At 37.2% G+C, this 25,076-nt stretch overlaps 1 protein-coding gene across 3 annotated transcripts in view; it reads left to right on the forward strand.

The window, feature by feature from the left end:
• CADPS2 (calcium dependent secretion activator 2) overlaps positions 1-25,076 on the forward strand; it is a 483,312-nt gene that overhangs the window by 400,793 nt on the left and 57,443 nt on the right. Inside the window, exons 21-25 of one of the 3 annotated variants that reach the window (XM_070046319.1) lie at positions 11,955-12,096; positions 12,222-12,341; positions 16,952-17,107; positions 18,488-18,635; positions 19,362-19,376. In XM_070046319.1, coding sequence (XP_069902420.1) covers positions 11,955-12,096; positions 12,222-12,341; positions 16,952-17,107; positions 18,488-18,635; positions 19,362-19,376 — 581 coding nt within the window. The remainder of the gene's footprint in view (positions 1-11,954; positions 12,097-12,221; positions 12,342-16,951; positions 17,108-18,487; positions 18,636-19,361; positions 19,377-25,076) is intronic. The other 2 variants (XM_060305373.2, XM_060305374.2) reach the window with 2 other exon arrangements.

Consider the following 25,076-nt stretch of genomic DNA (forward strand, 5'->3'; position numbering starts at 1 on the left):
GGAATATTGCCCTGCGGTATTGCTTGCTCTCTCAGTATTTAGAAATTGAAGAGAATGTAAAGGTTCTCTGTTGCGATATTTTTTTCCAATGCAGTAATAACTTTTATAATTATTCTGGTACGTGGTCTTCTAGCAGCCAGTATAAACCTAGTTTTCAGTCAGGATTTTTGGAGGCATTTCTTAGCCTACAGATTCCTGTGGGCCTTTCCTCTGATGATTCTTTTTGAAGTTTCCCTTCAACTCAGGTTTGGTTTCTACTGACAGCCTTTTGCTTCAACACTTGCAGTGGTCTTGGGGTCACTAATTCCCTATTGTATCACACTACTCTCAGTATAAACCAGGTTGAACTCTGCCTCTTTCTAACCTCTGGTTCTGACTTGTTCTGCCGGATCCATGGAATGGCCTTCTTTTGTTTCATAAGTTCTTCTCCCAGCTATTATTCCCAGTTATTTAACTCTTTCTCATGTGATAGCGTTTTCATGCCCATCACCATTTTTATCACCTTCCTCTAAGAAGGTCTCACTCCGCTTTTCAATATTGCTCTGGAGTGTGATGCTAAGAAGTACACGGTGCCCACAACGTTACCTGGGTAACCCAGGCCCCAAGGAGAACTGCCTGCCTTCTGCCCTGTCTTCCTGCAGCCCACAGCTGCCCTCTCTCCCAGGAGCTTAGTCACACTGGTGATACAGTTCACACTTGCTGTCTTTTAAAACTCCAGATCTCTTTGCTTCTCTCTTTCCAGGATATCACTACTCTGTATTTCCAGGTTTAAATTTAAATCTTTTTTTTTGACATTTATCTTTGTTTTTTTAAAAATGACTCTCTTGATTTTGTTCATCACCCTAGTCTATCATTTCTTACCTTCCTTTGGTTATTCATCCCTTTGAGTCTATGATAAAACTACAACTGTTTTACTGGAAAAAAACAGCTACATAGATAAGAAATTGTGTGTAATGTTGGACTGCCCGTGGACATCTGGATTTGGGACACCAGGGTAAGAACCTTTGTTATACTAATTAATAACATGTTATACTAATTACATAAGAGAGAGAGGCATCATATTATGCTAATTAATAACATGGGCTTTGGTGCCAGACAGATTCACATCTGTCTCTGCTGCTCACTACTTGACCTTTGACGATAGCTTAACCTCGGTAAACTTTAGGTTCTTCATCTATAAAAGAAAGAAATAATAGTACCTACAGTGTCATTGGTGGTGAGGATTAAAGAAGGTAATAGCTCATGTATAATGAATGCTAAATAAATATTATAGATATTAATCAGTTACAATTTCAGTCTTGATTTTTTTTAGCCATCTTATTCATTCTCTTATCCAATTTCATTTCCAAAAGGCCTTATTAAAAAGCCAAAGAACTAAGCTACAATTCCTAGTTCAGATTCAACAACAATGTCTTCTCTCAGGAGTTGCTATACCCACAGTTATCCGTCTGTGAATCGTTTATTCTGCAAATTGTCCTCAGACAACTTTTACATTCCAGTTTGGTTCCCTCCTGCCAGCTAGCAGACCTCAAATGACCTTCTTCTTTCCCAGTCTCTTATCATCATTTTATTTTCTGCTAAGAAATTACAAGCGAGGTTTAATATTTTCTTACAACAAATATATATCAATAAACTTGCTGCCAAAAATAAATACATGTACAGTATTATACATTTAGTCCCTAAATGAGAATAAATAAACATAGGATTATTTCTAACATTGCTCTTTTCCACTTGCATGAAAACTCAAGAATTGACCATATTTAGATTTATTGGGGGGTTTGTTCAAAGATGAAAGTATTTATTGATATTCTCAGTGAAGTAGTAAAGATGTTGAATCATTTAACTTATTCAATATATTAGAATTTATTTATAAGGAAAATAAATACGCTGTAGATTTCTTAGAAATTGGGGAACCTCTACTATAATGCCAATGAATTAACATCTTTTAAAATTTATTTTTAAGAAGAGCTCTTACATTCAAGTGTAATTTTATGAGTCATATCAAAAAGAACAGTAAAAAGAGTATAACAGAAATGTGATTTTTAGCCAAATATTTAATTCAAAAGAATATCACATTCCTCTCCTGTTTTAAACCATTTTTATAATATTGGCTACTACTAAATGCATAAAGTATTGTGTTATGTCATTTTGGTATACATTACTCAATCACACAAAAGCATTGATTGATGATTTCTTTTGAATGTTATCAATTTGGGGGGGGGAAGTCTAGATCTAGGCTTTGATTTTGCAGTGATTAACATATTTTAGAAAACATCAATTATTTCAGAGAAAAACAGCTCCTCTATGTAGTGAGGTAAATAGAAAAGTTCCCCAGTGCTGTAATTTCCTTTTGGTACTGGGAGAACAGTGTGGTCTGGGTAATTGAAATAGAATGCAGTAACTTTCAACTCAAACTCACAAGTTACCATCCAAAGCCAAGACCACTTAGTAATATCTCAGTAGTTGGTAAGACATATTTTTTTTTTGCTATTAATATCACCCTTGATAATAATGAAGAATATTGTTAATAATTATGTTTGTTTCATTAAATTCCTGAAATATTCAGATGGTGATTTAGTGAATTCAATTCAAATGTTAAATGTCAACCTATAGTTGCCCCCAAATTGTCCTTTTGGAAAGCTTATAGGAAAACATAAAACTTCTGTCCTTTACCACCACCTCCCAAAGAAAGAAAGATTCTTACATCACTGGCCATGGCCTGACAGTTTTTACCATATTGACCCAACTAGAGGTATAGTCCAAATTCTAATTAATTTAAACCTCAACTAGCCAGGGGTAAAATAGGAACAGATTGCTCCAAAATGTCCAATCTTGTTAAGGGAGATAATTTGCTGGATAACAGTGCTTACTATTACCCCACACGTGACATACCACTAATTATATAGAGATTTTAAGTGGTTGTGATTTATTACTAATAATGTCACATACTTATGTCTGCTTTTCCAAAATAAAAATTACTAACACGTCTCTAACAGAAATATTAGTTAGAATCTGTGCTTTATTTGTGCCTTGAAAGCTTTATAGCTGAGTTGTTTTGGGCTTTTTTTTTTAATGAATAATTTAGATGTTCCTGCTGGATGTTTACCATCTTTATTTTGTTAAAATATTTATGCTTTGATATTTAAAAATAAGTGTTTATCTTTAGGGGAGCGAAGAGGATCTTAGACAAACGTCTTCATTTTCCAGATGAACAAACTAAACCCCTAGGAGGCGAGGTGCCTGGGCTGGGGCTTGCGGGTAGGAAACCAAGGCAGCGGCAAGTTGCAGCCTGATCACTTAGTCTCCAGCCCACCTCAGTCTACAGGCGCAAATGCAGATTCTGGGGGCATTTATAAAATAAGATCATAGTTTTAAAGAAGATAGGAGATTCCTTGAACTTTTATTTTTACCTCATAAAATGTTTATAAGGGCCTTGAATTATGGGGGCAAAGGAAGCAGGTTGGTTAAAGGGTGCAGAAGGGACGAGATAAAGTATTGTCTTAGCATGTACCTTATAAAACATCCATGACGAGATTTCCAGGGACTGAACTAATTAGAGGAGGAAAGAGATTCAAGACAGTGAATTCGGTTGCTATTTTAAGGAGGGAAAAAAGAACTGTGTCTGGGGTAGGTGTGTTTCCTTACAGTTGGGCGTGATTAGGGAAAATCTTAGCCTCAAGGATCCTTGGAGATGAAATGTGGTTTTCCTCGAGGGAAGAGTACCAGCTGCACCACAATTGTAGCAACTGTCCCCAGTCTCCCGCCCCTCACAGGCTCACCCATTGACTCCCAGAGAAGGACTGATGAAGACAACAAACTCCGGCTCCCTCATTTCTGTCCAAAAAAGACTGAAGTCCTGCTTACCTCTCCATCCTTCCTCCATACATCCTGATCCACTCCCCACAACTCAAGTCTTAATTAGATGGGTAATCAATTTAAATGGTATCTCAGGAAACAGTTTTGAAAAACAGATGTATTAAAATTAGGGAAAATAAATGTTTTCATAATGAAGCAATTAGCATGATAGTTGAATGATCCTGAATGACTATGAAGCTGGTACAAATAGATTCTACCCTTGCGTGCCGTTTTCCACAATTGTCCTGTCCTGTCGATAATCCGTATGGCAAGTGACTGCTTCTGACAAATGAAAGCCATCTGCAAATGGCACAAATCATCTCTTTCAGTACTACCGAAAGACAGACTCTTGGAGCTAGTCACCTTTTAATCTGTGGATATGCTAGCAAGTGGCAAATGACCATTCTGTTGGGAACTGATTCCCAGCTGAAAAATACCACGGTGCTTCTTCTTTAATTAACAGCCTTTTCACATTGCTAGCACATTAAAGCCATCCTTAAGAACACCCGTGCTTATATAATCAATGTCACAGCGTCTCTACCTAAACGAATAATAAATGTTCAGGCTCTACACTAAGTGAAAACCTATCCTCCAAGACTTTCACCTTCATAAAGATGGGCTCATAAAAATGGAAAAAAGAAAAATTGGAATGTGGTCTCATGAGGATAAAAAGGCTAGTGTTAATAATTAACAAGGAGAGTGAAGTGGAGTCAAATTAGCCATAATAGAGCCCAGAGTGACTGGCAAAGTCACCTCTCATTATCAAAAAACTCATTAAGAAATGAAGAGGTGGAAATCCTGGTGGTTATTCTCACACTTCAGCTGTATCAGAGATTATTTTTTAGATTTCTTTCAAATGAAGAACAGTTAGGTCACCATATTGCATATTAGGTTAATTTTCAGGCTTTGAAATATGGAGGGCTGGCACCTGCGTGTCATTCTACCTCAAGAGCTTAAATGAGCTGTACATCTGAAATTCACAAATTGGTGTTTACAGTTATATCTGTATATACATCTACTAGGAATAATGCAGAAAGGATATGACTTCTAGATTATAGCAGAGCTGTGTGCCAGGTTAGTTTTATAGCTCTTTTACAAATGATGAAATGACCACTAAAACTCAAAAATGTATTTAACACCAATCCCAAGAGCTGATTGAATTCAAAATTGTGTGTCAGAACTTGTTTTACTGACTAATATAGTAAAAGAAATGAAAAAGCAAGGAGTCACTAGCTTTTTCTTAAATGGAATGCTGCAGTACTGCTCTAGTATCTTTTTACTACATGTAGACATTTTAAAATTTTAATCTGTATATTTTCTTAGAAATTAGTGCCTTAGAGAAAATAACCTAAAATGCTCTAACAGTGTTCTTCACTATAGATTTGTAGAAACATCTTTAACTCTTGAAGGCCATGAACGTCAGGAACCCCACACTTGAGGGCTATTGATCATGTTACAGCCGTACTCAGTTGTTTCCATTACCGGGACGGTATTGTGGGACATAACCCCAAAGATCAGAAGGTTGTATGTAACTGGAGTAAAATTTCAGACATTTCCATTTGGCTTTAATACTAGTCTCATAAAATCCAGCATGAGAATTGCTAGACCACGAGACTTTGCTTATTTTTGCCCTAAGCCTTGCTTAATGTTTATATTGATTTTTTCCTGAATTAATTCTGCAAGAAACGGGGGCTGAATGCCTACAATTTACCAAATCCCAGTCACCTTACAGATACATGGGTAAAAAATTCCTGCCCTTGAAAAGCATATAAGCTAGTGGAGGATATGGGCATATATGCAGTACTAACTATAATGCAACAGATTGTAAAACTGTAATTCAATTATGTGTACTCTGTGCTATGACTTTTTTTTTTTTTTTTTTTCCTTTGCGGTACGCGGGCCTCTCACCGTTGTGGCCTCTCCCGTTGCGGAGCACAGGCTCCGGACGCGCAGGCTCAGCGGCCATGGCTCACGGGCCCAGCCTCTCCGCGGCATGTGGGATCTTCCCGGACCGGGGCACGAACCCGCGTCCCCTGCATCGGCAGGCGGACTCTCAACCACTGCGCCATCAGGGAAGCCCTGACATTTTTAATTATAGTTTTAAACTTGGTTTTGTTTGATTTGGATTTGTTGCCCCCAAAATAATAAACATTATAACGTCAGTGCTCTCATTCCTTGTTACCTCCTATCTCTAGATAGATAGATAGATAGATAGATAGATAGATAGATAGATAGATAGATAGATAGATAGATAGGTATTTTTTAACAAGTGCCCTGAGAGGAAAGGAAGAGTTGGGTGTGGATTTAGGAGGTTATCATTCCAGTATAGTATACATTAAATATTACCAAACTATGTAAAATTGCTTATCAAATTTTTAGTTAAAAGGAGAATAAAAACTGAAGAGTTTTCTATTTTACTTAAACCTCAGCAGGATGCTCTCAGAGTTTCCTTTAGGGGGTGGATTATTCAATAAACAGATATTTATTGAGTGCCTGCTTAATGTGCCAGCTTCTTGGCTGGGCGCTATTCCTAGATCTGAGTGGGGAGGAAGTTTGGTTTGGTTTGTGTGTATGTGTTTTCTTTTTACATACTGCTGTTCTAGGCTGCAGTCCTCCGGGCTTTTCTCCTGAAGCCCATAGTCATATTTCCTGTGATGGGGATCCCATTATACGTATTTGTCAACATAGAGAGTGATCTATTAATTTTATATCTTAGTCCATGGTGCTTGCATTGTTAAGGATTGGTACAGTTTGTAGTCCCTTGAATAATTGTTGTTTTCTGGCAAAATCTATTGTTTTTATTGTGGTTCGCGTGGTTGGGTATTTTTTGTGGTTTTTTGCTGGTCATAAATTACTCATTCCCTTCTGAAATGCCTAATTAGAATTAGAATTTTAGGGGGGAGTTTCATTCTTCCTAGTAATCCACTAATGCTGACTAATTAGAAGGAGGAATGCAGATATAAAATTGGATTATATGGTCTCAGGAGTCAACAGCGCATTTTTACCCTAAACACAGTATGTGAACTCTTTTATCTGCTTATCCTTAATTTATCCAGTGGTTATTGTCTCAGTAATCGTTATTAATTGGATTGTAGTTTAAATTCTGTGTTGAAATCTTACTATTAAAAGCCTATGACAAGTACTTTTGTAAATGTAAGACTCTTTTGGGTCTGTAAAGAATCAACACTAATTTATTAATTATTGGGATGCTCAAAATAACTGGGCACATCTGCCCCCCTAGTTTACCTTTTATTTAAGCCTTTTGCTTTCTCTTTGCCATTTCTGATTGTACTGTTGGGCTTGATGTCATTGATGCTTCCCTATTTTCTGACAAGGTGATATTTGGAGATATAGAATAGAATCTTTTGGAAAAAAGTATTTTTATCAACCAACTAGATGCTAATCCTCCACTTATGTTCTCGTAACCACTATTTGAGACTCCTTCTGAGCAGTTCTTTCTACTTCCACACCTCTGGTATAATGTCAGAAGCGTTCTTGGATGAGGCCACATTGAGAACTGGCCTCTTCCAGTGAGCTTTTAGCCTTGTAAAGGCTTGATTTGGACGGGTGGCAGCCCCAAATCCTAATCTATCCTTATTAAACCATATGCAGAAGATAGAAACACTCATTCTGATGCCTGGGGTTACATATTACGAAGGCTTTTGACAGTGTCTGATAGGAATGGGGTGCAAGCTGGCATATGGACAACTGAGAAAAGGAGCATGCCTTTACATACACAAGTATAGTGTCATCTGTATTCCAGGAGTCTTGCCTTTTGAAACCGGATTCTCCCTTTTCTTTCTTTCCCTTTCTATGTGTATTTTCTCTTCATTTCTTCTCATTTTTCCTCTTCCTCTTTCTCCCCTCCATCCCATCTCTCCCTCCATTCTTCCTCGCCTTTCCTGAACCTGATTACCAAAGAAATACTACCAATTGCCAATTTTCTAAAACTTTTGAACATGGGTTTATAATTGGATTGACTTTAATGAAAAGGAAAACTCTGCTGAAACGTAAGCAAACTTTTGGCCAGAATTCAATATTTGTGACCATTCTTAGGAAATACAGGAACTCTCCATTTTCTCCTCATTCTGCAGGATGTAATAGTTTGCTATCAAGTCATGACTGAACAGAGAAAATCCTCCCTTTGATACATTCATTAAAATAAGAGACATAGAATTCCCTGGTGTTCCAGTGGTTAGGATTCCGGGCTTTCACTGACGGGACCCTGGTTTGATCCCTGGTCAGGGAACTAAGATCCCACGAGCCACGAAACCCGGCATGGCCGAAAGAATAATAATAGTAATAAAATAAGAGACATAAAATAGACAACATTCATATCCAGTAGAACTTTTAGCAGCATGATCTTGGACGTATGGGTCTAAAAATAGGATTTCTCATAAAAATATTTAGTACTATATATTTTATAGAAAATATGAAGAGATACACAGGCCTCAGAAGATAACTATGTAGTAATCTTAATAGTGTATACAGGTAGTCATTCATTCAACAAACGTTTGAACACTTGCTCTGAGCCAGGGACTTTGTTGGATACTAAGAATACAGACATGGTCCCTTCTCCAAGGACCTTGCACACTCATAGGAAGAAAGAGATATGTCAATGAGTACAGTAGTATAACATGGACTACAGTAGAAACCTGTGCAGGGTGGAGAATAAACATGGGAAACCAGTAATCAGGGAAAGGGACAGCAGAATGAAGCATTTCAAGGAAGACTTGGAGGGGAAAGTGTATACTTGAACTGAAACATGAAAATCATTGTGTCTGGACCACAGGAAGTAGGGGTGTCAGACAAACGAAAAGAGCCAGAGAGGTCACATTAAGACACCTCATAGGGACTTCCCTGGTGGTCCAGTGGTAAAGAATCCACCTTACAATTCAGGGGACGTGGGTTTGATCCCTGGTCAGGGAACTAAGATCCCACATGCTACGGGGCAACTAAGCCCGCGCGCCACAACTACTGAGCTCGCGCACCTCAGCTAGAGCCTGCGTGCTGCAAACTACGGAGCCCACACGCTCTGGAACCCACACGCCACAACTACAGAGCCCACGCGCCCTGGAGCCTGTGTGCCACAACTAGAGAAGAGAAAACCCGCACGCCGCAACGAAAGATCCTGCATGCCTCAATGAAGATCCCGCATGCCGCAACTGACCCGATGCAGCCAAAAATAAATAAATAAATAATAAATAAATCTTTAAAAAAAAAAAAGAAAGACATCTCATAGATGGCTTTCATTCCATGCTAAGGCTTTTGAAGTTTTTCTTGAGGATCCATTAAAGAATTATAATCTTTGGGAGGTACATTATTTGTTTTACATTTTAGCAAGCCCCTCTGCTTGAGATTTTAAGAAGATGAATGGGCAGAAGGAAAATTAGGAGCCTAAGACCGGTTAGGAGATTATTGCATTAGCCAAGGCAGGAGATGAGAAGGCTGGAACTAGGACAACAGCCGTGGTGATGAAGAGAGGGATGAGAAGTGTTAGAAAGATAATAAGGATATAAAATATGCAGGTTTTGACTACTGATTGGAGGTAGGAAGTGAAGGAGAGACCTCTGGTACAACTTCCAGCTTGCTGGTATAATGATCAGGTGGACAATCCCTATTTTCACTCCTAGGGTGAGAATAAGAGAAGAGAAGTAGGCTTATTTAACAAGATAATGAATTCGGTGCTTATCAAGGCTATCAAAAAAGAGAGCTCTTGCTAGAAATACATTCCAGTCAACTGCTACTTAACCTTAGAATCATTATAACATTTAATAATAACTGAGTGTGATTCTCCTTATGTGCTTCATTTTAACAAACTAAGTATGATTTCATAGCCAACATAACTAATCTCTAAATGTACAGTAAAGTAGCATTTGAATTGATGAGGCAGAGTGCTCATTTGTAGATATAATTTGTTACATAAGAGAGCTCTTGCTAGAAATACATTTGAGTCAACTGCTACTTAGTCTTAGAATCATTATAACATTTAATAATAACTGAGAGTGATTCTCCTTATGTGCTTCTTCATCTTAAGAAAGTAAGTACGGCTTAATAGCCAACATACCTAATCTCTAAATGTATAATAAAGTAGCATCTGAACTGATCAGGTAGAATGCTTATTTTCAGAGGTAATGATTTGTTAACATTAGCATATGTTTTGGCTTTGGTGTACTTAAAAATAATGACAGTATTTAACAGTACCTATCAAGGTGCAGAGCCTAAGGTTCTCTATACTTTTTATTAGTAAGCCATATAAATTAAGGCTTAGGCACACAGTCTAGCTGTATAGCAATGTAAAATTATCCAGCTTTCAATGCGTATTATAAGCGCATTGAATATTTTCACAGTGTTCACTTTTTTATTGAAATATAGTTGATGTATAATATATAAGTTACAGGTGTACAATATAGTGATTCACAATTTGTGAAAGGTTATACTCCATTTATAGTTATTGTAAAATATTGGCTATATTCCCTGTGTTGTACAGTATATCCTTGGAGCTTATTTTATACCTAATAGTTTATACCCCTTAGTCCCCTTCCCCCTTCCCACTGGCTCTTTTTTGTTTTATTCACTGGTTTATTATATTTTTTATATTCCACATATAAGTGATATTATACAGTATTTGTCTTTCTTTGTCTGACTTATCTCACTTAGCATAATGCCTTCCAAGTCCATCCATGTTACTGCAGATGGTAAAATTTCTTTTCTTTCTTTTTTTAATGGCTGAGTAGTATTCCATTGTATACGTATACCACATCTTCTTTCTCCATTCATCTGTTGATGGACACTTAGGTTGCTTCCTATCTTGGCAATTGTAAATAATGCTGCTATGAACATTGGGGTGGATGTATCTTTTTGAATTAGTGTTCTTGTTTTTTTGGATATATACACAGGAGTGAAATTGCAGAAAGACCCCAAATATTCAAAGTAATCTTGAGAAAGAGCAGAGCTGCAGGAATCATGTTCCCTGAGTTTAGTTTACTTTTCAGTTCATTGAATATAATCGTTTTGGTAACCTTTTCACTTTTTCATGTTGTAACTGAGTTGTTTTTTTTTTTTTTTGCGGTACGCAAAGCACTAGCAGATTCAGTGTCTGGGGAGAGCCAGATTTCCTGATTCACAGACAGCTGTCTTCTCACTGTATCTTCAAGGGTGGAGGGGTCAAGGGAATGTTTCTGGGGTCTCTTTGATAAGGATCCTAATCCTGTTCTTGAGGGCTCTGCCCTAGACCTGATCATCTCCCAAAGATCCCATCTCCTAATACCATCATACTGGGAGTTAGGATTTCAACATATGAATTTGGGAGAGACACATTCAGTCTATAGCACTGACCTGTGTTCTAATAAAACTATGACCTGTACATAGAAAGCAGCCATCTTTTAGTGGAGGTAAGTGCATGTTGTCCAGCAGTCCTGTCCCAGTAGTGCAAATTCTTAGACGTCTGCAATGGCTTCAGGTTGGATGTCCTATATCATAATTCAGTGAAGACTAACGGACAACTAAAAAATGCATGTGATATGCTGACTTTTTTAATACCCATGTGAAAAAGTAAATGCCTAAGGAGAAAATCCACAAATAACTAAAAAGTTCATGAAGCAGAATAGACATTCGCAAGGCCACAGTCACCCTCCTGCTGAATTAAACTAATGTATCTCTTAGAAGCAATCAAACTTATCTCTTAGAATTGAACAGGTTTAGCTCTTCTGTGATACACAGCATACCACAGGTATTCTAACTCTGTTTAATTGCTGTATTTACACGTGTCAAGACCTTCAGGGAATTCGGCAGCTCCCTTGAATCTCCAGCAAGTGGTCAGATGCCTCCTGTGCTAAACTTCTTAGAAAATAAAACCATACCACCTGGCAGGAACATTTTATAGAGATATAATCTATCTGTGGTTTTGACAGCCATATATAGAAGGTCAATTGTACTTCTTGATCAATTTTCATGACACGATATCCAATATGAGGGGCCAGACCTCTGTATTTTATTGGTTCTGTGTCAGACTCTTTCCAGAAAAGATTTTCGTCCATATTTTCCAAATGCCTGATATTATCCCTCTGACAAACACTGTTTCTGCTTGACTATTTCAGCACTTCTATGTAATGGAAAATTTCATAAACACTTGCAAGAAATCTTTGTGCCCTTGGTTGTCCGCTACGTGGATCTCATGGAGTCCTCCATCGCCCAGTCAATTCACAGAGGTTTTGAGCAAGAGACATGGCAGCCTGTCAAGTAGGTATCTTGCCTAGTGTCCACAGAGCCCCTGTCTCTTCTATGCTGACCTTATGACTTTACACGTGGCCATCTGTAGTTATTGCTTATGGTGGTCCCTTCCCACGTTGTTTGTTTCTTTACAGGAATATCGCCAACAGTCTTCCCAATGTAGCTCTTCCAAAAGTTCCAAGTCTGCCTCTTAATCTTCCACAGATTCCTAGCTTTTCTACTCCTTCGTGGATGGCTTCTTTATATGAGTCCACGTGTGTATCCCTCACTTATTTCCTGGTGGTGTGTTAGCTGGTGCATGGCCTGGGCTGTATTCTGTGCAGATGTGTTTAGATTGCATGGCATTTATCATTGGTTGAGGAATACTATGTTTGATTTTATTTGTTTTGAGTTTTTGAAGCTATTAAGCTAAGCTTAGCATATCAATGATAAATAATATAGATTTTTTAAAAAAAATACTCACTGGTTTGATGTCGTTCGTATGTAATCTGTGGGGCAAGGGTCATTTTGTGACCCAGGTTGTAGACTCTAGTCTAAGTGGTATAACCAGAGTTCTCCATATTCAGACAAGCAGTGTGGTTAACGGTTGGTATGTATCTCCAGGATCCTTAGTTGGCTCCAGCTTTGTTACTGCCACGTGATTTATCTTGTATATGTAGAAAAACCTTTGTAAGAACAGTTTCAAGAACATAATCTTTTTCTGCTTTAATCTTAGTCTCACCTTTAAAGAAATAATAATGCAGGCTCCAGAGAATGGGTTGTCCTTTGTTTCTCAGTACCAACAAGTTCTTCTTTTGTCCTTTCATATATCATTTGATGCACCTTGTTATTTTTAAGTAATCTTTTTTTTTTTTTTTTTTTTTTTTTGCGGTACGTGGGCCTCTCACTGTTGTGGCCTCTCCCGTTGCGGAGCACAGGCTCTGGACCCGCAGGCTCAGCAGCCATGGCTCACGGGCCCAGCCGCTCCGCAGCATGTGGGATCTTCCCGGACCGGGGCACGAACCCGTGTCCCCTGCATCGGCAGGCGGACTCTCAACCACTGCGCCACCAGGGGAGCCCTAAGTAATCTTTATATCATTACAAACCATATTTATTAACTCCACATTTTGCTGAGCCTACCTATTGCAGATTCAGTAACCAAGAGTCATTAAAGTGAAAAGGACATGGGCTTTGAAATCGATCAGCCCCACATTTAGATCCCAGCTTATTCATTGTTAAGTCTTCCTTTGCCTCAGTTTCCTCAACTCTAAAATGGTTATGACACCTAACTTAAAGACGTTTTTTGTGAGAATGTTTTAAAAAACTGAAAAGTGCCTGGCACAGCATAGGGTCTCGATAGATGATAACCACTCCTATTCTACATTATGATTGTTATTACTATAATTATTATTACAGTATCGTCAATCATCATTATTACTCATAACTGTATGGTTGTCAAAAGTATGAGCCTCACAGCAATCAAATGAACTCAATAACAGCCCATGCTTTGCACAAGGTCTCTCATGAAGTCAGCTAGAAAGAATAATAATTATAAGAAGAAAATCAGCTACCATTTATAGAGAATTTGTTATATAAAGTGCCAAATTCTTTATCTCGGTTAAGCTTTGTAACAACCCTGTGAGGTAAATGTCACTTTCCCTATTTTACAGTTAAGGAAACTAAGTCACAAAGAAGTCAAAAGGCAAAACTTACGAGTGTCTCACAGTAAGCAAATGACAAAGACAAGATTTGGACCCAGGTTTGCTTGACTCCAAAGCTCTCACTCCGATTATTAATATATTTTGCTTCCAGAGAATATACTGATTAAAAAGTTGTCCGACATCCAAAACCTATCCCATCACCACATGTCAAATCTATTCCCATTCTAATCTGCATATAATCAAAAAAAAGAGAGAGAAACAAAGACCAAGGAAGAGAATGATAACTTGCAAAATAGTTTGGCAGTTTTTCTCCAAATTAAACATCAACACTATACTCATAATAATTATTAAGATATTAGGTTACATGTGAATCTTTTTCTTACAAGCAAATGCTTTGGGCTTTACAAGTGGTGTCTGTGTGTCCTCAGTTACCTAGGAAGTGTAGTGAACCTTTCTAAGTTTATGATTTTTTTTTTGTACTTCTTTACATGGTTTTCTAATTTAACTCTTCTTCCTCATTTCCCATCTGTTTAACATCCTTGATTTTAATGAAGAACACTATTTTGGGCACTGCCTTGTGAAATTTAGTGGGGGTTTTTTGTAATTACTCTATTAGCTTTGAGATATATGTGAGCCCTAAATCTCATTATTAGGAGCCCCTTTTTAAAAATAACCTGTCTCAGGACAGGAATGTCCTGTCTTTATAACAAATTGTGACTTTGTAAATAAAGTGCTTCTACTTTCATCATTCTGGGCAAATAAAAAATTATGTTTTACAAGTTAGTTACCATTATCTTTACCTGCCAAGGTTTTCAACACTAGGCTTTGTGTCAAGGTGGCCAGAATTACTGATCATGTTCTGATGTCATTGCAAAGTTTTTTTTAACTTTTCTTATAAAGCATTAAATAACAAGAAAAAAAATCCCATTTCACATATATAAGGAGTTAAAAATACAACTACTGATAAAGTAAAGAGAAATAATACCAAACTAGCCATGAGTCTGAAGATGCATCTCTACATACTCATGTATAAACCACCTTAAGAGGTGCTCCTCCAAATCTCTCGCTGTATGTAAAATCTTCATTCTGGGTTTTTTTGCTCTAGAAGTGAATGCCAGTCAGGTAAGTTTACTGCTGACGTTTTGAGAAAATTATCTCAGACTCCATTTTTCACGTTTGAATTCTTTAATCTGTTACTAATACTTTTAGGGATAGGTCACTGATCAGAAATAATTTTAAAATGAAAAAGCTCTGAATAAATTGTGGGTTATACATGCCAGCTTGAGAGAAAACCTATTTACATTTTTTCATCTATTTGATTATAACAAACTCTTGTTATCTTACTTACATTCCCAATTAAGCACATGTATCATTCAGAATCTCACCATAACATCAAAGAACAGAAAAAACATATATCCATCTTCTCTATAAAGATTTAATTGTCACATACGATGAGAAAGTCCATTTTTAATAGAATTCTACCTTTACTATTTGGGGGTTTGTTTTGATGGTGGCTTTTGTTGCTGTTGTTTTGTTGTGCTGTTACTTATATTTCTCCAAATTAGAATATTATAAGAAGTAGATTTGCTTCTTTGACAATTATATTCAATAGCTCTTAAAACATAGTTCCTCTATCTACTAAATTGTACACTACAGATGTACAGGAGGATTTTGCTTCAGGACTTTTTTCTCTTATTTTTTATTATATAAATGGCAAAATGGAAAATTGACTATAGTGTTTTCTCAAACATTTTTTGCAGCAATGTCAGCATGGTTGTCTGGTTCTTTTGTTCAGTGATACATTTGGGGCACTGAATATTAAGGTTTGGAGATATTGAGTGAGGGAAGTGCTATGGGTAGTGTTCACTGCTTTGCTGTGATCGTTCCCTTGAGAATTTAACTCGGAGGACATCTTGGCTAGACGAGGAGATCATGAGGAATTACTGGCAAAATGGGAGGAGGAAAGCACAGTAGATTGGTGATGGAGCGAAGATGCTGGGTGCTGCAGGGCAGAAATAAGCTTTTAATTAGCCAGAGCAGGAGGTGATTGTTTTTACGCTTGGCTAATTAAGATATATTTAGCTAAACAATGTGGTTATTTAAAAGACTTTTTTATAAAATTTTTCTACCATGCCCTTGTGATAAGTTAGTTTATTTTATTTTAATATTTTTCTTTTACAAACCTAAAATATAAATTTTAGGTTAGTGTATGTTAAAATTTTGGAAAGCTAAGCAGAAATGAATCATACAGCAGTTTTTGTTTTTTTCTTTTTCTTTTGTTCTCTTTTACAATTAAGTTTCAGTATACATAGGAATATTTTATTTTCAAATCATCTATTTTCCTATTAGGCTGTATACTTGCTTAATGAAAAGTAATAATATTATCCTTTACTCAAATATGATATACTCTGACACAAATTACCTTCTCACATGGTGTGAAAATATGGTCCCTAGAGTAACTTTACCATAGTAGTGAATGCATAGCAGACCTTGGCTCCATGGTTAGATAGATGGAAGGACCTGAGATATATGATGGTGCTCCAACTTGAGAGCACCTTGAATATCTTTTCTCTGTTAGACCATACCTGGTACTAAGTTAGGTTTGATTATGAACGAGAAAAGGCACAAAGCATTTCAAAGTAAAAGTAAGATTTGCTTCCCTACCCAGCCTGTTACTTCATTCCCAGTACCTGTTTCACCTTTACCTGTAACTGAGAATTTTAAGGCCCTGAAGGCTACATACCTACAGATAAACAGAAGCCATCATCATGGCTGTCATCATGATGACAGAGGCACATATGCGTGAGTTAACTAAAGCTGCTAGTTGCTGTTATATGAATTTTCTGGCATAAAACATACTTTTCTGAATATCTAGGAGGAAATGTGTATTTTATCTTTATCCTAGAGATTGGTAAAGAACGATTTAAGATATTTGTTCCTATGTATATAATTTGATTTCCTTAGTAAAGAGTCATTATTCATTTTACCCCTTTTTAATGAAACCCTACTACTATATTTCCATTTTGTTCTCCTTGCCTTATTCATTAAGAAGAAGTGAAAGGGGAAAATTAGAAGGTTGAACAAAGAAAAGTATTGATCACTAGGGGGTTTACGTAGTATTTTTTCACTGATGGCAAGTGATACAGAAAAGAAGAAACAATGTATTGGTGACGCAGCTAACAGTGGAAGTTCACGATGTTCTTCATTTTTCCCTTTTCTTCTAGCAATGGCTCAGCAACATCAGAAGACCTTTTTTGGAAACTTGATGCACTGCAAATGTTTATATTTGATCTTCACTGGCCAGAACAAGAATTTGCCCATCACTTAGAGCAAAGACTTAAACTAATGGCCAGTGATATGATAGAGGCCTGTGTCAAAAGGTAGACATGTATTTTCAAGTTGCTGCTTACTCTGCCAACCCCCAAAATACCACTTTTCACCAAGTCTCTTCTATATAATTGTCACAAGGAAGGTTTCAACATGTACCACTTTTCCGAAATTTCAAGGACATGAGGTCCTTTGACCTGAATTCTGGGGACCCGTGTAATTGATAAAATTGGCCTGCTACTTTTTCTCGGGTCTCCTAACCATTACCCTCATCAATAGCACCCGTACCGTATTAATCCTTTCTGTTGTGCTTATTATCCTTGGGAATACTGTGCTTTAAATTCCCAAAGCAATACTTCCTGAGACATATGGAGGAGATCTGTTAAGTACTTTATGCATTACTTACTGTGTCTGTGTGCTGTGAAATGACATGGCAAACCCCATGGGTGATCATTGCCATCAATTGTTCTGTTTTTCTGGCATTCTCTATCCACATCGGATGAATTCCGAGTATCTATTTACATTCTTTCAGAACTTAACCAGAAATAAGTTATGAGGCTTTGGATTCTTCCACATGTGCTTTCCTTTTCTTTAATACTTTTTACAAAATCAGTATTGCATCCTAATTAGCATTGTTTTCCCCATCGCCCTTGTTCACAATATGTGCAAGAACAATGAGGGCAGCATACGGGAATAACAGATTCTGGTTGGAGCAATTAATAATCCTGAATTCTTTAAAGCAAGAAAAATCCTGTCTTTCGAATAATGTTTAATGGCTTTGTAAAGCAAGGCCATGAATTAGATTATTTAATGTTTAAAAAAATTCATGTTCGTCATCTGTGATTCTGATGTATCAAATCTATGGATATTCTTTGGATACTTTGGCAAAACCATTTCCAAACTACCTGTTATGCAGTTTCTTTAAAAAACCTAAATGCAACTTCAGGTATTTGAAAGAGAAACCTAAATGACATAAAAGAATTACACATTCTCCATTGCACACTGATTATGGTGTTTTAGTGTTTTCTAGACTTGTCCTTTTTTTGATGTGGTGAACACTCACACAGAGGATTTGTTCTGCTTTAACATAGAGAAGCAGGTGATTTTTCTACTTGGATATTCATTCAGACAGTTAAGCGCAACTATGAAGTTTTTCCATGAAAAGTACACACTAGATGTAACAAATAGCTTCATTTGGGTAGAAATATTGTCTGAGCAACTGCAAAAGCTATGTTTAATATAGAATACCACAGTTTGATCTTTCATACGAGACACCTGAAAAGAAGAGCATCCTACCTCCTCGCTCCCAGGCAATGCCACACCCCATATTTGCATGTTTTAAATTAGCATCTTGTAGTTTTGATTTCACTTTTACAAAACAGGTGGGACATATGTCAGAAGTTCTTACTCTGAATTCATGTTTTAATGAATAGAACAAGAACTGCATTCGAACTCAAGCTGCAAAAGGCAAGCAAAACAACTGACTTGCGCATCCCAGCCTCTGTGTGTACAATGTTTAATGTATTAGTTGATGCCAAAAAGCAAAGCACCAAACTCTGTGCCCTGGATGGAGGACAGGAGGTAAGTGGAGACTGAATGTCCCATGTGGAAATGCACCACTGGGTGCCCTGGTGGAGGAGGATGCTGTTTCTAGAAGTCTCTCACTTGACTAGATTAAAAAGACCACGTTCCCCCATACAAGTGTTTGATCTTTACTATAATAATGGAATGCCCCTTTATCCTTTGCTCTTGTCAATTTCTTCTTTTTAATATAAAGACAGCCCAAAATTTTACAAGTGGCCATTGAATTTCAGATATACCTTTTAACGGCTTAGGTGTTGTGTATTTACATAAACCTTGCTTTTCACAAGCAAATGAGAAAGCTAGAAAGCTACTTACTTTGTTTATACAAATATAGAGTATCCAGAGTTTGCATACAAAAAACAGGCCACAGAAAATAGCGCATGAAATATTTTATTTACACAAAAGTTTCCATTTCTTTTAAAGATCAAGTAGAAATGTACTTAAAGATCGGGCTTTGCTTTTCTTCAATAAATACCCCGTTGTTTCAATTTGATTTCTATTTTCTTTGATTCTATACTCAGAAATACAGTTTATTTTACCCCATGATTTATTTTTGTTGAGAGTGGTGATTGGGTGAAATGGATCTCTTTTTCTTAGATTATTTGCTTAAGTTGATGTTTTATTGCATCTTTTCCCATGGTAATTACCTTTTCATCATTTCTTTATTTTTCCCTTATGTTCTCCTTCATCATCTTTTCATTTCCCCCCCATGGCATGATCCAGTTTGGTAGTCAGTGGGTAAGTTTCTTTTTTTAAAAAAACAGCACATTTTCATTTGAATTATTATTTTCGTATGTGTACATTTTTTATTTTCGTCTTTTCAAATTAAAATAATATAATTAATTCCATTTTCAGGTTTTTGGTTTCTGCGTATAACACTACATAGCAATACCCAATGACTCATTAAAACACGTGTCGATACTTAATACCTTAAATAGTGTCAAGGGGAATGTTTCTTCCCTGTTAAGCTGCAGAATCAGCAAACTACTTTAAAATTTTTAAAGATAAGATTATTTAAAACCAAATGAATTCACCCTCCTTTAAATTCTAAATAAATTCAGAAGCAGAGTGATTGTTAACATTTTCAAGATGCATATACCTGTATTATGTACTTTCATTAATACTAGAAGAATTTAGAGTTTGGGGCTTTGGATGACATATAGCATATATGAGAGTGACCTCTAAATTTGAAGACCAGGAGGCAACTCTTAAGGTCACTTCATACAGAAGAACCCAGATGTGGATTTCAGTGAGGGACATGCCCACCATGATAACAGCCTTTCCTCCCACTCATGGTGTGGGATGTAACCATCATCAGAGGCAGGGAAGAGGCAGGCCTGTGTCAGGAGCCTTCTTCCTCCCTGACACAAGGTTTTCCTGAGGTACTACCCAGAACCTCAGGAGGAACACAGTTTGAAAACCTTTTAGAAATAAACAAATGAGACCTAATGAAACTTAAAAGCTTTTGCACAGCAAAGGAAACCATAAACACGATGAAAAGACAACCCTCAGGATGGGAGAAAATATTTGCAAATGAAGCAACTGACAAAGGATTACTCTCCAAAATATACAAGCAGCTCATGCAGCTCAATATCAAAAAAACAAACAACCCAATCAAAATATGGGTAGAAGACCTAAATAGACATTTCTCCAAAGAAGACATACAGATGGAGAAGAAGCACATGAAAGGATGCTCAACATCACTAATCATTAGAAAAATGCAAATCAAAACCACAATGAGGTATCACCTCACACCAGTCAGAATGGCCATCATCAAAAAATCTAGAAACAATAAATCCTGGAGAGGGTGTGGAGAAAAGGGAACCCTCTTGCACTGTTGGTGGGAATGTAAATTGATACAACCACTATGGAGAACAGTAGGGAGGTTCCTTAAAAAAACTAAAAATAGAACTACCATATGACCCAGCAATCCCACTACTGGGCATATACCCAGGGAAAACCATAATCCAAAAAGAGTCATGTACCACAGTGTTCATTGCAGCACTGTTTACAATAGCCAGGACATGGAAGCAACCTAAATGTCCATCAACAGAGGAATGGATAAAGAAGATGTGGTACATATATACAATGGAATATTACTCAGCCGTAAAAAGGAACAAAATTGGGTCATTTGTAGAGACATGAATGGACCTAGAGACAGTCATACAGAGTGAAGTAAGTCAGAAAGAGAAAAATATCATATATTACCACATATATGTGGAATCTGAAAAAATGGGTATAGATGATCTTATTTACAAAGCAGAAATAGAGACACAGGCATGGGGAACAAACGTATGGACACCAAGGGGGAAGCAGGGGGTGGTGGTGGTGGTGGGATGAATTGGGAGATTGGGATTGACTGTATGATACATACACTATTGATACTATATATGAAATAGATAACTAATGACCTAGAAATAGGTAACTATGTATGAAATAGATAACTAATGACCTAAATGAGAAGGAAATCCAAAAAAGAGGGGATATATTTATACATATAGCTGATTCACTTTGCTGTACCGTATAAACTGACACAGTATTGTAAAGCAGCTATACTCCAATAAAAAAAAAAAAAAAATCCTTCTCCAGAAGGATTCATGCATTATGGATTTCTCACTGATTTTTAATGCACCCAAAGTTCATTGTTCTGTAGTGTTCAGGTATTCAGTGAACACAAGTTGCTGAACCACTTTGTTTCTTGTTCAAACCAGTCATCTTTAAAAAAAAAAAAAATAGAACTATATCTTAATCATGTTCTTATCAAAAAACTACATCTAATGAGACAATAAAATCTAAAATTTTCAAAAAAAAGAAAACCTTTTATACCTACAGGATTGACTAAATATTTTTTAATAGGTCAAATGCTTTTGTGCTCTATGAATATGTTAAATCTTACAAGTCTTACAGTTGACACCTGGGAATCAAATTCAGAACCAACTCTTCACTGGGCTAACAATTCTCATCCAAGCAGAAAGGCTTAAGTAACTGCTAAGAGGATGAGAAGGCCCACTATTTGTGAATTTCATACTTTTTAACCCAGAGGTAAACATTAGCTATTTGGCCGTAACTTATGTGTGTGTACACATCTTTCATTCTTTGAGCAATTCAGGGGGAAAAGATGTGTTTCTAATACCACAGCATACAACCATACAGACACATTAAGTAGCTGGTATGTGTTATAGAGTGTTCAGTAATTATTCTCTGATCTCTTATGATGTGATTTATTATCTCTAATTACCTGAATGAGTAGGCAGCTGGCTTGGCTCTCAATGGCTCATAACCACCTTCTCTTGGTTTTCTATAGCCAGATGTAAGCCTTTGATTGTCTGCTTGGGAATATTGCCTTAAGTCTCTTTATACACACATCCATTTCTCATCAGGTTGATAGAATGATCTTGCCTCTTCCATTAATACTGAATTTATCCATTTGTTCTTATTTTTACATACACTGCAGTACCTGATACTGATAGGCATGTAATAAATATTTGTTGAATGAGCAGACTGATTTTTTTTGCTTTAAAAATATTACCCCCATTAAAAAAAAAAAAATCCTCCTCTGTAAGAAACAACTCACTGTAGGACTCTGAAAGCAAAACAGGCACAAATGACAAAACATTGTTGCATTGTCAAATGATTCTTTACATTAATAGGTGGATGGTTTTGAAGAGTAATCTGCTATTGTTCATTATGTTTGCACCTGTACCTTCTCACCAGAGACAATTAGTTTCCCACAACTTTCACACAATTAATATAGTTCAAAATGTGCAGGTGTAAAACTCATTAGCAACCCTGAAAAGTGGTAAACAAGAATTTCAATGCAAAAGAAGTATTTTATACTTTGCTTTTAATCTCCAGGAAATATATGCACATAATTGCACAGGCTTTTCCTCCCTGTACGTGTTTGAGACAAGTTTTGGAATTATTGCAAAGTGGTGAATACATTACATACAGAGGTGAACCAACGGACCCCAGTGTATAGCAAGCAACAAATAAAGTTGTTGAAAAAACTAGATTATTACACAATTTGGAACCTTATAAAAATATATACTACATTGGTAAACCTAGCAGATTTTTTTTTTTTTTTCTAAATTTAAGGGAATTACCTCTCCACAGTCTCTAGTAAATTTGTTATATCGTCATTGCTGGGATAAAACCTTCCCAGCTCCTTACCCACAGTGAAGCCTCTTCTGGGCTCCTAAATTATGATTCTGTTTTCTTACGTGGCACACAATGATGCAAGCACTCTGGGCCACAGCCCAGAACAGCATTTAATGGAGTGATTAGTGAGTGAATGATCTGCTCTTGTGACAGCTGTGTGTAATGAGTCAGCAATCTCAGGCCAGGCCCTCAGGGACAGATGTGGGGATCAGAAAACCACCAGTGTTTAGAAATCCTCCTTATCCATTCCTGCAGAAAAGCAGATGACTGCGTGGGCCTTAGGCAGTCATATGCTCTCAGAACTACTGTACCTCATGGTCCGTCCATTGAAGATGGAAGCACATTAATGGAGCTACTCGGGAGCCCCTACTTATGCGGGATTTGTTCTCAGTTGCAGTATAATACTTCCGTTACCAGAACAATCCAATCCAACAGAAGGACCAAAATCTTTTAAGAATGCTGGATTGCAGTGGCCTTTGATTAGTCTTCGTTTCTTGCGTGTTTCCTCATGAGAACAGTCCGGTGAAATGAGAATATTTACCCACATATAGGGGGGCAAGGATTTCAGACCTGTGCCTGATCTGAATTCCCTGGGCTCCATGAAGTAAAAATTCCTCAACGGTCATCTTAATCTAAGTTCGGAGTCATCTACTGGAGAAGCAAGGCAGCAGCGGTTTACTTCTGAGGGCAGATGTGGGGAGAATTAGTCTAAGAATGGTCTGGAAATTACCAAAACCCTGGTCTGTAGAATCATTGATCCAACTTGAAATATCCTGATAGGAATTTTATTTATAGGCTTTTATGGTTGCCGAGAAAAAGTTTGCAAGTTTTTAACAAAAATTTGGTCTGCTAATCTAAATGAAAAACCTATCAGTTTTAGCTTAGGAAATGTAAATGTCTCCAGATAAATTCTCTTCTTACCTGTTTTGTGGTTTTTGTATGTGTCTGTATTTGTCTTTGGAAGCTATCTGGATCTCCTAATGAATAACTTTTTCTAGCTAATTATCTGTTATCTGTATGTGGCATTTCTGAACTATTCTCTTTGCAGAATATGTATGTAAACTATGAATTCTCAGGCCACCTCCCCATTTCCACCCACAGTTCTCCTAGACCACCTCTACCAACTGTGCAGCTAGAGCAGACTCTGGAAGTTCCCAACAGCTTTCAGATTTAGAATTAGTGTAAGAGCTAATCAGAGAAATTTACAGTAGCAAAATCCCATATTAAAAAAATCTAGCAACCCTTATACTATTTGGGTTTGCCCCCTGGGTAACACATTTAAGATGTATAGTATATTTTCTTTCTTCCTTTTTGACTTTCTCTCTCTCTCTCTCCTTCCCTCCATCTCTGCTTTTGGCTAGATTAGATATGAAAGAAAACAGCAGTCAAAAGATGTGTATAGTAGGAGAATTTGATGGCTCCTAGAGTCTGTGGCTTTCCCTGCCTTTCGATAAAAAGGATATAAATGGCCTCTTCAGTGGCTCATCTCTTGACTTTAAGAATTGACAAAATCGGTCCAATGCAAAAGTTTAACATGTATAAGCTCTACTATTTTATATCCAATAGCCTTCTGATGGCATTTCATTATTTTTGAGTTAAAAATAAAGTTTATGGCAAAGGGAGATGAACATGGAGGATAAGGCATATTTAAGAAGATGGAACTGTTTGCAGGTTCGGGTGCCTCAACCCCTGAATGTTCTGTAGCACTTTCCATGTGAGAGGGATGAGAGAAGCTTGAAGCCCATCTCCTGTATCCCTTTCTTATTCTACCCCAAAGAGGAGGGAGCCTCAGGCTGCTATTTTAGCTCTTCCTGCTACACAGACACGAATTTGGAGAGAGAAGGATTTGAAAAGAGTGTGTGCATGGAGGGAGAGCTGCTGTGCTCATTTGCATAAGCTCCTCCACTGCAGAGGCATTGCAACAGTTTCAGCTGGTGGGGGCCAGGGGGAGTGATGTTTTTGTACCTGTATCTGTGGGGGGCTTCCTGGACATCTCAACTACCAGCCAGGTTTTTCAGGTTCTTCCTCTTCTGCCTTGCTTTTCTTTGTTCTCTTCCCTTTCCCTTCTCTTCAAGCTGTTCTGAAAGCAAAAGTGTCAGTACTACAGCAGTAGAAATCCCCCATCTAGGTTTCCGTTCTGTTTGTCCTTTGGGGAGCACAAATTTGAGGATCAGTAAGGCTTTACGTGAGATGGACGCTTAGTATTTTGTTTCACTGAGTGGAATACATGCCTAGAAATTTCCTTGTTCATATATGCATGCTTAATTTTAGACCACTTGT

This window comes from Globicephala melas, chromosome 9 (genome assembly GCF_963455315.2).
Source record: "Globicephala melas chromosome 9, mGloMel1.2, whole genome shotgun sequence".
Taxonomy (NCBI): Eukaryota; Metazoa; Chordata; class Mammalia; order Artiodactyla; family Delphinidae; genus Globicephala; species Globicephala melas.